This window comes from Phyllostomus hastatus, unplaced genomic scaffold (assembly GCF_019186645.2).
Source record: "Phyllostomus hastatus isolate PE091 unplaced genomic scaffold, TTU_PhHast_1.1 phas_contig_210, whole genome shotgun sequence".
Classification (NCBI taxonomy): Eukaryota; Metazoa; Chordata; class Mammalia; order Chiroptera; family Phyllostomidae; genus Phyllostomus; species Phyllostomus hastatus.
In genome coordinates, this window is record NW_025333737.1 from 29,986,913 (window position 1) to 29,999,356 (window position 12,444).

The 12,444-nt window shown below is 47.9% G+C and overlaps 1 protein-coding gene across 3 annotated transcripts; it reads right to left on the minus strand.

The window, feature by feature from the left end:
- Positions 1-204: 204 nt before the first annotated feature.
- Positions 205-9,717, minus strand: LOC123816652 (keratin-associated protein 4-2-like). 3 transcript variants are annotated; one of them, XM_045835691.1, is made up of 2 exons: positions 9,124-9,717; positions 205-249 (listed from the first exon to the last, which is right to left on the minus strand). In XM_045835691.1, exons 1-2 carry the CDS (start codon positions 9,715-9,717, stop codon positions 205-207), a joined length of 639 nt encoding a protein of 212 aa, XP_045691647.1. The 3 variants fall into 3 exon arrangements, with proteins under 3 accessions (XP_045691647.1, XP_045691649.1, XP_045691648.1); XM_045835693.1 differs by lacking the exon at positions 9,124-9,717 and adding an exon at positions 609-795 and having other exon boundaries at positions 205-428; XM_045835692.1 differs by lacking the exon at positions 205-249 and having other exon boundaries at positions 9,097-9,361; positions 9,518-9,717.
- Between the last annotated feature and the right edge of the window lie 2,727 nt (positions 9,718-12,444).

The following is a 12,444-nucleotide window of genomic DNA, read 5'->3' on the forward strand; positions in this document are numbered from 1 at the left end:
GAATTTCAGAGAAAATTCAAACTTTCTTTTTCATGTAGGAGAGAGACAGTAACATAGTGGGGGTGGCAGTATATTTAGAAGCCAAAATCAGTTTATGAATCAGTCGGACCTGAGATTTCACAATTGGCCTCTCATGACTCATTTCAGTTGGACGACATTAAGAAGATGGGTTGACAAAAACCAGGTGGGCGCAGGTCAGGGCAATCAGCAGCAGGAACCACTAGAACAGACTGGGCGGCAGCAGGTGGTCTGGCAGCAGGTGGTCTGACAGCAGGTGGGGCGGCAGCAGCTAGAGATGCCACAGGTTGGCCTGCAGCAGCTGGAGCCACAGCAGCTGGAGCCACAGCAAGAGGGGCGGCAGCAGCTAGACACACAGCAGGTGGGGCGGCAGCAGGTGGTCTGGCAGCAGGTGGGGCGGCAGCAGCTAGAGATGCCAGAGGTGGGCCTGCAGCAGCTGGAGCCGCAGCAGCTGGAGCCACAGCAAGAGGGGCGGCAGCAAGTAGAAATGCAGCAGGTGGGGCGGCAGCAGGTGGTCTGGCAGCAGGTGGGGCGGCAGCAGCTAGAGATGCCACAGGTGGGGCGGCAGCAGCTAGAGATGCCACAGGTAGGTCTGCAGCAGCTGGAGCCACAGCAGCTGGAGCCACAGCAAGAGGGGCGGCAGCAGCTAGACACACAGCAGGTGGGGCGGCAGCAGGTGGTCTGGCAACAGGTGGTCTGGCAGCAGCTGGGGCGGCAGCAGGTCTCCTGGCCACAGCCCTGGTCAGAGCAGACGGATCCACAACGGGAGCTGACCATGGTGTCTGAGAGTGGAGGTTCTGAGTGAGTTTCCAGGAAGGTGGGTTTGGAAGGTTTGGAAGTCTGCTTGTCCAGGTCCCCTTTTATACCCTGCTGGGGGGCTGCTGTCATCAGACCCAGTGCTGTGTCCTTGTCATTGTTTGTCCTAATTAACAAGCAATTATCAAGTTTGTTTTCCTGGTTGACCTTTTCAAGATAGGTAGAAAGCATTGTTTACTTTTCCTGACAGGTTGGGATTCATTGCCTGAGCTCCTCCTGAATCACCTCTTACTTGTCTCTCTTGCTTCAGCTCCTCAGAGACAGCTGTCACATGTTTACGCCTTTAGAAAGTGTGTGTGTTAGTCTCACGTTGCACAGCACAGCACGTCTCCCCTTGGGTGACAAATATTCTAATAAGCTGCATTTTAATTTGATGGCTCGTTCGTTGTGGGTCAGGTGGGCAGAGAAGTTTTGAATGTGAACCTGGGCATCACTGGCCTGAACATAAGGCTCTTAGGGCTTTTCCCTCCCCATTGCGCATCTCGGCCCATGTTCTAGACTTTCAGGTGGGAGACAAATATCTTATTCTGAGCTGGAAAAATACGTGTTTCTTCTTTCCCCTCAGCTTTACGGAGGTACCTCAGTCTACAAAAGGTTGCACATGTCTACTGCCTCCACTTGGATGAGTCTGGACTTGTGCATGCACTGTGGTACTGTTTCCGTAATTAAGGCTTAAACCTATTCATCACCACTACGGAGTTCTGGTGTCGCCTGCGTTGTGTGTGTGTTAACGACACTTAGCATGAGGTCTCCCCTCGTAACAAGTGTTTAAGTTGCATCATACTGTTATTGCTAACGCCACAGGCACGGTGATTGATGCAGGGCAGATTTCTAAAATCTGTTCATCGTGTGTATCTTTAGCTTTATACCCAGCGAACCACCACTGCCCGTGTGTTTCTTCCCCCAGTTCCTCAAACCACCATTTTATTCTCTGCTTCTGTGAACTTGACTACAAGTGGTACCTCGGTACTCGTGGTTCATTCATTCTGGAACTCGTGAGGAGTGCCCAAACCAATGAATACCTAACAATGAAGCTTTTTCCCTTGGTTGGGAGGAGGTGCAGTGTCATGACTCATGCAAGTCCCAGCACGTGTGATGTGTCCCGAGCAAGCGCTGAGTGCTGAGACAGTTATTTCTCATCAAAATGTGACGAGGACAGGGTTCGATGAGTTCTGAAGCCGACGAGTACCAAGGTGTGACTCAGCGAGTGGAATCACGCAGCATTTGTGTTTCTGTGACTGATTCCATTTAGCATAGTGTCTTCCAGATCCATTTATGTTGTCGCGAATGGAGGGATTTATTTACGGCTGAGTAACATACACTTTCATCGATGTATCAGTGTTGTTGGCATTTATAGTTCAATGGCAATGATTGGCAGCGAGTGTGACTTATGCTGAAGTTAATACTGTGTAAAAACATCCGCTGGTCTTTTTCATCGCAGCTTCAGCCTTTCTCATAGACTTACAGCGGACAGACCCAGACCAGCAGTTCTCACCCTCCCCTTCTGCCTGACACCCGGAGAAAGCGGGCCCCTTTAAGGATGGTGTGCCTGGGGAGGAGGTGCTGAGAGGGAATACGTCAGGGTACGTGGGTGGTTCAGATCAGTTCTTCCAAGTAATTTAAATATGTGCACAGCTCCCTAAACTCACGTACGCGCCATGTACATGGATAACTACCCATCTGGGTCTAGCGAGGCTCCGGCGGTTCATCCTGTGAGATCTGGTGTCTCCTGCAAGGATGCCTAGAGCTTTTCGGATCTCGATTCTCTCGTGCCGCATATTCAGTCTCCCCTAACTGTATGGCCTCCAAATATTTTGAGGGCAAGACTCGTGTATTTTATTTCTCATTCCTACATGTTACGAGAAGACTCTCAGCCAAGCTGAGATGCCCTTGGCCGTTCTCAGGATGACCAGTCCCAGACAGGAATGGCTCCCGGAAACCATCCTGACGTTGAAAGTCATGCCCGTCTGGCAGAACATGCTACAAACACAGATTTTAAGGTAGTGTCCCTTTCTCCCTGACTTTCCTTGACTCCCAGGGGGAAAATGTATAGAGGGGCCAGCGGATGATCTGTCAGCACCCCTCATTTTTTGAGATGCTAGTCAGCTGGTCAGATGATCACTGTATGTGAGAGGTTGGCTTGCCCTAAATTACTGTAATGGGCTGGTGCTGGGTGAGTGGGTGTCTCGTAGGATCTCATCTGAGTCACCATGGGGAATGTGGTTTATGGAATGGCAGCTACATAGATGGTCAGTGGAGGGATTTAATATAAGCCAGTGTCACAGAGGAAGAATCAAAACCCAGACAGAGGAGATTGAATAAAATGGGTGAGGGTTCCTTTGTACCTTAAATGACGTATAAGTCTAATAAACCATACTCCTCGTGGTTTTTTGGGGGGCCAATTTTCACTTCTGCCCTGGCTCGAATTTTTGGAGGCACAAACAGGATAACAACTCAGGCTGCTGATTGGCTCCTGCTGGGAGGCATGGCTGCGGGCCTTGTCATAGCTCCGGTGAGCCCAGGTACAGCGTTGCCCTGGAAATGTCCTGAGCCTCTTCCCGAGTCATGGAAAGACGAGGGAACAAAAGCAGATTTCAAGTCGTTGTGAGAGCCTCATTATGGAGTCTGAAACAACTCTGAGAATTCCATTAGACCTTTTCTTCTGGAGAAAGAGCGTCTCCAAGGAACCCTGATGACTGAGTACTACTGATAACTCCGTAGAGACCGTTTTTATTTATATTAATTTACTATGCATGGTTTTCATAGTGTGTGTTTCTTAGGATTGGCTTAAAACTGTGTTTCTAAATGCCTCATGATTCCTTCTAGTACATAAACAGTTTCGTTTTTATGTTGAGTTTTTCACCCAAATGGAATTGGTTTTGGTTTAGTGAATGCATTATTAGCTCTCTCCTTTCTTTATCCAGAAGTTAAGTAGCTTTCCTATTGATGTTTATAATAGTCTTTTCTTTCCACAGTGATTTTAAACTGAAATTTTAGTCTCCTTAATTCCTATACTCTTTAAGGTCGATTTTGGAGTCTACGTGGGGACACGCCTCACTGTGCGAATGCTCCTCCTGGGTGGGAGGGTCTCGAATGTGATTCTCGGTCCTACAAATCCGTACATTTACGACTGTGTATTGAAGTTCCCTTTACTTGACTATTTTTTTCTTTTCCTCCTATTTATGTTCATGATTTTATTTTAGAATCGGTAGTTGTTCTCAGGATTAGTCATGTAAAATCACAATTTTTAAAAGTATCGACTTTATCATAAATGTCCCTTTGTGGTCATCCAAAGCAGAAAGAATCCAAAGTACAATGCCCAGCCACGTGTGCTGAAGAGGTCCTTCTGCCGAGGTAGGTTATGACCTGAGAAAGTGCTATAGAACTTCAGAAAAATTATTTTTCTCTCCAGCTGTATTTCCAGGTCAATGCTAAATTTATCATGTCTCCTAAATCTTGAACATAGTAGGCTGCAGGGATATATATATATATATATACAACCCATATTTCTATATTTCTAGCAAATATTTACCCACTGCAAGCCTGTCTTCCTTTCAGAAATTAACTAAGACATAAACTGATAATTATAAAAAAAAGTGGTATTTTAATTCTCAGTAGAAAAGTGGTTCTCTTGCAAGAAAGACTAAACTATCAGAACCCTTTAGTCCCAGAAGAAAATAAATGGGCTTATAATGAAACTTTTAAAAAGCCACAAGGAACAGGAGATAAATAAAACAGATACACATTTCCTAAACCCAACAGTATTCAAATTAGACAACATGTCTTGCAACTGAAAAGTGGCAGTGTTCGCCTGCAAGCAGGAAACCTCAAAACATTTTCCCATGGAAATGAATGAATGAGTGAATGAAAGAACAAATAAACAAATTTGAACTTGAAACAGTTAAGGTATCCTTTACAGGTGAGTGGTAGAACAAACCAAACTCTGTACGCCCAGCACATGGGACAGCTGTTGGCACACCGAATAGCCCGTGTGATCTCCGGGAAATGATCCCCAGGGGAAAAAGCCAGTCGCCGAAGGTTGCACACTGTAGGATCCCATTCGTAGGACACGCTGGAAATACAGCTGTAGGGATGGAGAGCAGAGCAGTGGTGGCCCAGGGTCTGGATGATGAGTGGGAGGGGGTGGCTGTGGCTCCAGAGGAGAAGCCTCATGGAGAAGGACAGTTCTGGATCTTAAGTGTGATGGTGGTTACTCAAATCTTTACAGGACGCATGATTTTATTGCATAGAACTAACTGCACACACACACACATGCACACATACACTCATGCATGTGAAACTGGTAAATGCCAAACGAGATCTGTGGTGTGTACTAATGTAAATCTCTGAGTTTTGCCATGTACCCTAAATAAGATGTGACCAGTGGGGGAAACTGGGTGAAAGGTATGCAGGATGTGGCTGAACTGTTTTACCGCTTTCTGTGCAACTACAGTTATTTCAAAGTAAAATGTGAAATAAGGTTAATTGTTGGTGAAAGGGAATATGCTTTTACTTGCATACCCTTCACTTCATCACCTTTTAGTATTTGTGACCATTTTGTTTTATCTTATGCCACACAACACACAGGTGAGAAGGACGGGATCAAAAGGCGCAGAGAAGTGGAGATGGTAGAATAGATATAGGCCTAAGGCCAGAAAATCCAACCCACCATATTCTATAAGAGGACTCAGGGGTACACTGTGTACTGACATAATAAGGCATGAACGGGTAGGGGAGTCACAGCATGCTGAGAAATTCAGTAGTGACTATTTAAAGTTGACGCTTACGATAGAAAATATTGTCACAGAACTTTGCTCCACAGAAATAGTAGGGATGATAATATCCCCAAATTACGTGTGTGATGAGTAGCAACTTAGGAGTGACCACCAGGGCAGAGTGCTGTGTGAGCCACAGTGACCTATCAATATAGACAATAGAGCTTGGTGTCCCTCAGAAAAAGGGTATACACAGCTAATGAGGACGCAGCTTTGTACACAAGGGGGGATCACCCCCCCAAACCAGAATTATCTTCTGGAGGGTGGGCCCCTTGTAACACAGGCTTCCTCCACTTCACAAGTGTTTTAGGAACCCATCTGCATCAGTGCACCAACTGGTGCTGTTGAGAGAGGCTGCATTCGGCTTCAGTGAATTTTTTTTGCCCATTTCATGATGGGTGATTTACTAGCACGCCCATCCACACCGTGCTGAGTGTTCAGCAATTTTTAGCACAAAATGGCCTGACCCCCATTCCCCACCCTCCGTTATTCACCAGATCTCACTCCAAGTGACTTTTTTTGTTGTTTCTGGATGAAAAAAGTCCTCAAAGGGAAGTGTTTTACTGATATGGAAGAGGTGAAACAAAAAATGGCAGAAGCACTAAAAGGCACCAAGATCTACAAGTTCAAAAACTGTTTTTGAACAGTGAACAAAAAGGTCTCAATAGGTGTATGGCGTCAAATGGAGAGTACTTTTGAGGTGACTGAAGTTGAAGCATGTAAGAATAAATACACAACTCTTTTGTAAATAAATTCCGGTTTTGGAGGGGAGTGGGTACCGTGTGTGTGTGTGTGTGTGTGTGTGTGTGTGTGTGTGTAAAAGCACTTAATAATGAGCAAAAGGCTGAGGTCAGTGATCCCAGTGGAAAATCATGACCCCGCACCCGAGTTCCAGATCTGAGCCAGCTCTCACACCCCCAAACCATGGACCCACCAAACAGGCCAGTCCTCCAAGACAAGGGACCACCGAAGTGTATAAAGTAGTTCTCTCTCCAGTCCTTTCCCAAAGGAACCTACAGCCACTTCCTCAGGGGAAACTGGCCTACCCCTATATTCGGATGCAGTTGGATACAGGGTCTTAGTTTACAAGGACAAATACCCAAATGCTAACATGGTCCCTTGGTACAACACATTCATCCAGAAACCCAGGGAGGAATTGAGGAGCTGAAGGAGGAGTTGCCCTCCTCATCCTCACCTGTGATCCAGTCCTCACAGTGGTCCACTGTGGGGAATCTATGCCTTCCTCCCCCGTAACTGTAGGCTCTGTGCATCTAGATGTCTTAGCTCTCTCTAACAGCAAAGATCTGCCTCTAAAGAGACACAGTGAAGGTCTGACTGGACTTTAAGCTATGACAGCCACCTAGCTCCTTTGAGCTTGCAGCACCAGGGTATCAGCAGGCGAAGGAAGGAGCCCTGAGGTCAAGGAGGGTACGTTTAGCACTGAGGGCATTCTTGGTATTTCTATTTCCAGTTTTAACTGATTTGGGACAAGTATAACAGCTGCGGCAGATGAGGACATAGTAACGAAGGATCAGAATCCTTAGGGACAAGGATTTGGTCCCTCCCCCTGGCAAGCCAGCTAGAACGGGAGGGGTGCTGCCCACAAACTCTCCTCTTGTAAGTTTCTAAAGCAATTGGAACTGACCAATTGGACTGAGCTTAGTGGAAAGATACATGGACCTGAACAGTGTTTGGGGGAGACTATATGACACCCCATCCAGATCCCTTTTGCCATAAAGCACCACATCCCCGAGCTAGTGTGAGTATGGGCTCGTGTGAGTACAGCTAACACTGCTCAACCGCGTGTTCTCCAGGTCACTGTTTTCACCTGAAGGAGCCTGCACCCCTCACGCTGTGGCCCTCCACCCCTTCTCCCCCTCAGGGTGGGCCAGAGCCAGTGAGAACCGAAGCAGGAGTACAAAGTCCCAGCCACCTTGCCTCCGGGGGGTGGGGGGGCGGCAGTCTGTGGTACTGTTTACACCACTAATCCATGGGGTCAGCTGATCTTAAAATTCCACTGCAGCTGTGGTCTGGCTTCTCTTCTTTCACTCTCCCGTCCTGCTTCCCTCCATTTCTTACCAATTTCTCCTGAGAGCACTTCCCGGTACATACATCACCTGGGCAAGAGCCCTCGTACCGAGCTCTGCTTTTAATAACCCAACATGAGACAGACAGGTTGGGGGGGTCCCCCATAAACACAGCCCCTTTAGGGTGGGAGGTGCCAACATGGTGAGCTGCGTTACCTGTGGGTGTGCCCTCCCTCTTGGACATGATGAACTGAGACACACAAGTGAAGACCACTCGTCTAAAAACAGTTGCGTAAAAAATGGCAAGGAGAAAGAGCGAATGTTGAAAAGATGTAGTGGTTCAACGGGCAATAATTCAACGCTGGACCGTGACCGCATGGCAACCATTCATAATACATGAAAGATGTTTTGAGGGCACTGGTAGTGAGATTTGGAACACTGGTGTCTTAGGTGGAGTGCCCTCAGGAGCAGACCCCAAAACAGGGGATTCAAGTCGAATAGTTTATGAGGCAGAGAATACTAAGAAGCACTGCAGAGAATGGGGGGAGTGGCCCAGCGAACTGATGGAAGCCAATAGAGAATGAGGTAATGAGGAAATTACTCCTGGCGGCAGCTGGGGTTCATTCCCCTGAGGCCACTGGAGATGGGCCCCGACTCGAGGGGCAAGTGTCGACCCTGCCCATCCACTGCTTAGGCAGAGCTCCTGCAGAACTGAACTCCCTGGCCAGCACAGAGCTGGTGCCTTCACCCCCAGGAAGGGCTCAAGCAGAGAATTCTGGGAGTAAGAAGCCATCTCATAGCCCTGGCTGGCATAGCTCAGTGGATTGAGTGCAGGCTGTGAACCAAATTGTCGTAGGTTCGATTCCCAGTCAGGGTACATGCCTGGGTTGCAGGCCACGGCCCCCAGCAACCGCACATTCATTGATGTTTCTCTCTCTATCTTTCGTTCCCCCTTCCCTCTCTAAAAATAAATAAATAAAATCTTAAAAAAAGAAGCCATCTCATTATTATAAATAAGGATGATAAGAGAGTACAGTTAGAAATCCTGACATCAGGATTTCTGCAGTCTCCTCTCTGCAGAGAGCAGTGGAACAACGGACAGCTGAGGATGCTGAGTCCAGAAGGAATAACCATCAGACACAAGGCTCTTGTATGCTTGGAAAATTAAGATTTATTTAAGATTTAAGATTGAGTTCACATGAGAAAATCTGGCAGGGAAGAAATATAGCAATGGGGATGATATATTGGTTGAAAGATTTCAGAGAAAATTCAAACTTTGTGTTCATTTGGGAGAGAGAGAGTAACATGGTCGGGGCGGGGGCAGTATATTCAGAAGGCAAAATCAGCTTAAGAATCAGTCAGACCTGAGGTTTTACAATTGGCCTCTCATGACTCATTTCAGCTGGACGACATTAAGAAGGTGGGTTGACAAAAACCAGGTTGGGCGCAGGTCAGGGCAATCAGCAGCAGGAACTGCTAGAACACACTGGGCGGCAACAGGTGGTCTGGCAGCAGCCGGGGCGGCAGCAGCTAGAGATGCAGCAGGTGGGCCTGCAGCAGCTGGAGCTGCAGCAAGAGGGGCGGCAGCAGCTAGACACACAGCAGGTGGGGCGGCAGCAGGGAGTCTGGCAGCAGCTGGGGCGGCAGCAGCTAGAGATGCAGCAGGCAGGCCTGCAGCAGCTGGAGCCACAGCAGCTGGAGCCACAGCAGGAGGGGCGGCAGCAGCTAGAAATGCAGCAGGTAGGGCGGCAGCAGCTGGAGCCACAGCAGCTGGAGCCACAGCAAGAGGGGCGGCAGCAACTAGAAATGCAGCAGGTGGGGCGGCAGCAGCTGGAGCCACAGCAGCTGGAGCCACAGCAAGAGGGGCGGCAACAGCTAGACACACAGCAGGTGGGGCGGCAGCAGCTAGAGGTGCAACAGGTAGGCCTGCAGCAGCTGGAGCCACAGCAAGAGGGGCGACAGCAGCTGGACACACAGCAGGTGGGGCGGCAACAGGTGGTCTGGCAGCAGCTGGGGCGGCAGCAGGTCTCCTGGCCACAGCCCTGGTCAGAGCAGACGGATCCACAACGGGAGTTGACCATGGTGTCTGAGAGTGGAGGTTCTGAGTGAGTTTCCAGGAAGGTGGGTTTGGAAGGTTTGGAAGTCTGCTTGCCCAGGTCCCCTTTTATACCCTGCTGGGGGGCTGCTGTCATCAGACCCAGTGCTGTGTCCTTGTCATTGTTTGTCCTAATTAACAAACAATTATCAAATTAGCTAAGTTTGTTTTCCTGGTTAACCTTTTCAAGATGGATGGATCATGTTTCCTTTTCCTGATGGATTAGGATTTATCCCACCGACTCTTCCTGCATCGTGCCTTGATCATCTTCCTCTGTGTGTGCATCGCCGTGGTCAGAGGCTGGCGAAGTGCTGTAAGCTGAGTGCGCCGATTCGCACTGTACCTGCTCTTTCCTCCTGAGTCACCTCCCGCCATTCCTTCCTGTAGGCGTCACTCAGGTTTACAGATACTGCAGCTCTTTCCACAGGGCAGTTGTTCTGTGGACCTTGACATGAAACAGTCCACATGTACCCCTCTGTGGGTCTTCCCCATGCCCACAATTTTCACAGCATTGCTTATGGGGAAAAGATTTAGCCACAGGTTGAAAGGATAGAATCTTAACATGGAAAACAAGGTTAAAGCCATCAGCATGGTCAATTGTTAGCAAAAAGTCAGTCAGCAGGTCCGGCGAATCTCCAAGACACCCAGACTGTGTTCTTGTCCCATTTCCTGGACTTGAAAATATTGGCAAATTTCCTCTTTTTATAAAACAAATGTATCTGGAATGGATATAGCCCTTCAGAAATCACCACCAGAATTGATGAAGTGCTTATGTTACTGAAAATATTTATATTTATATACAAAATAGAATATACAGTATAACCTCAATTAGGTAAAAAAAGTATATAGGAAAATATTGACATAATTATCAGAAATATTAGTAGTAATTATTTCTGATAGATATAGGCTTATGGAAACTTTTCATTTTCTTCTGAACACTTTTATTTTCTAGTTTTTCTTTGATGACTTGTTTTTCTTTTGTAAACAGAAAAAAAATAGAAGTGTTTCATGCTCCTACACTCTTTTGAGATCTTCTGGGGGAGGAAGAAGTTTTCCTCGATCCCCCTTGGTTTTTCCAGCTGATCTAATAACTGAATTTACATGAGATAGATTATCAAGAGAAAACAACCAAATTCAATTACCTACCTATGCATGGGAACCCCCACACACACGAAAGATTGAAGGACCAAAGGTTAAAAAGAGGAGTACATGGCACTCTGAGTTTAGGACGCGGTGAGACGCCTTGTGGCTTTCGACAGGTGGAAGGTCATTTGTAGAACAGTAAGGAGAGCAACTGTTCAATAATTAGAAGTTTTCCCTACCCTATAGGTCATAAAAACTTATGTTTGGTAATAACTCTTACTGTGGGCCAGGCCCCTAATTTACATTCTTCTAGGTCGTTAAGCTCCCCGTGAGCCCAGAGGATCTTGATTGCCCTTAGGTCAAAATAACCTGCATACCATCCAGACAGACCTTGGGGTGAGTTGTTCTGAACCCCTCCAGTGTCTGGGGCCGATGGTTGGGGCATCGCAGACCAACGTGCTGCTCAGACAGCGGCAGCAGTGCAGCCCGACTGGTGGTCAGGGTACTGAAGTTCTGCTGGCAAACGGCCACCGCTCCAGGCTCCCTGAGGCCCCCGCCATGCCCCTGTGATCCAGAAGGAAAAACTGGAGCCAAGAATCCAAGGGAGGGCTTCAGGCTCCCCCTCTAGGGCTAAGCCTGTTGTCTAGTCTGATGAGTTGGTGACTTTGAACAGCTGGTTCTTAAAGTGTTTGAGTCTCAATCCTGCCCTGGAGTGTAGATTGGGGCTGCCCGGTGGTACATTTTACAAGAGAGCATTCCATAAGCAAGTGTACCTTTAAGTTACTCAGTGGGTGGGAAAGCAGTGCCTCCCAGGAGGGAGAACTGCAAGGAGAAGCCACGAGTCCCAGGCAGGCGCACAGTGCTGGGCCTGATTCTCGGTACACAGACCGCCCAACGGTCTGGCTCAGAAGATCTGGGGAGCAGCCTAGACTTCCCTTCGCTGTTCTTTGTAGTTCCCGAAGTAGTTCTGGGCATAGTTACAGGCTCGAATTTCCAAGATGAGACACCAAAGTTTAAGTGGGGCTGTGGCAACTGCACAACATAAAGAGTGAAGCAGAGGCACCTGGGGGACCGGCTTAAATGGGGCTCGTGGTACGCGGGTGGTGGGCTCTGGAGAGGGCTTCGGGGAGGGAGATAATTTTACCTCCGCCCTTCCACGATCTCGGCTGACATGCTCCTGTAATGAAAGAGAGATGAACGGGAGAAAAACAGAAGTTGAATAACAGGTACTCCTCCTATATACATGGGAAATACTCAGGAAAACTAAGGCCCCCAAATGGCACACGTCAGCCCCTTAAATACCATCTCCAGCTAAAGACCGTGGGAGGCCAGGCATGGGGGGTCATCAGGAAAGGCTCCGTAGTCAAGGGGAAGGCTGTCATGCAGGTCTGAGTTACCGTTTCCATTGAGATTTACTGGTAGTCATCCTTCTCTGGTACAGAGATTTTCCCATAAAAATGTAAATGTCCCTTACAAAAAGGTAACTTCTCAGTTTTCAGGGCTTATTCTGCTCTGCTGGTTTTTAAAATAATCATCCTCAGGCAATGCTGATGCCTAAAAGGCATAATTTTGTGGTGGGTGACGCTCTCTGCTCCCTCTTACGGTAATAGGTGCAAATAACCAATAAACG

Coding starts and splice junctions, on each gene's coding strand:
- LOC123816652 (XM_045835691.1), bottom strand. CDS start 9,717: ATGGTCAACTCCCGTTGTGGATCCGTCTGCTCTGACCAGGGCTGTGGC. Junction 250..9,123: donor AGACCACCTGTTGCCGCCCA/GTGTGTTCTAGC, acceptor ACCTGCTGCCAG/ACCACCTGCTGCCGCCCAGT.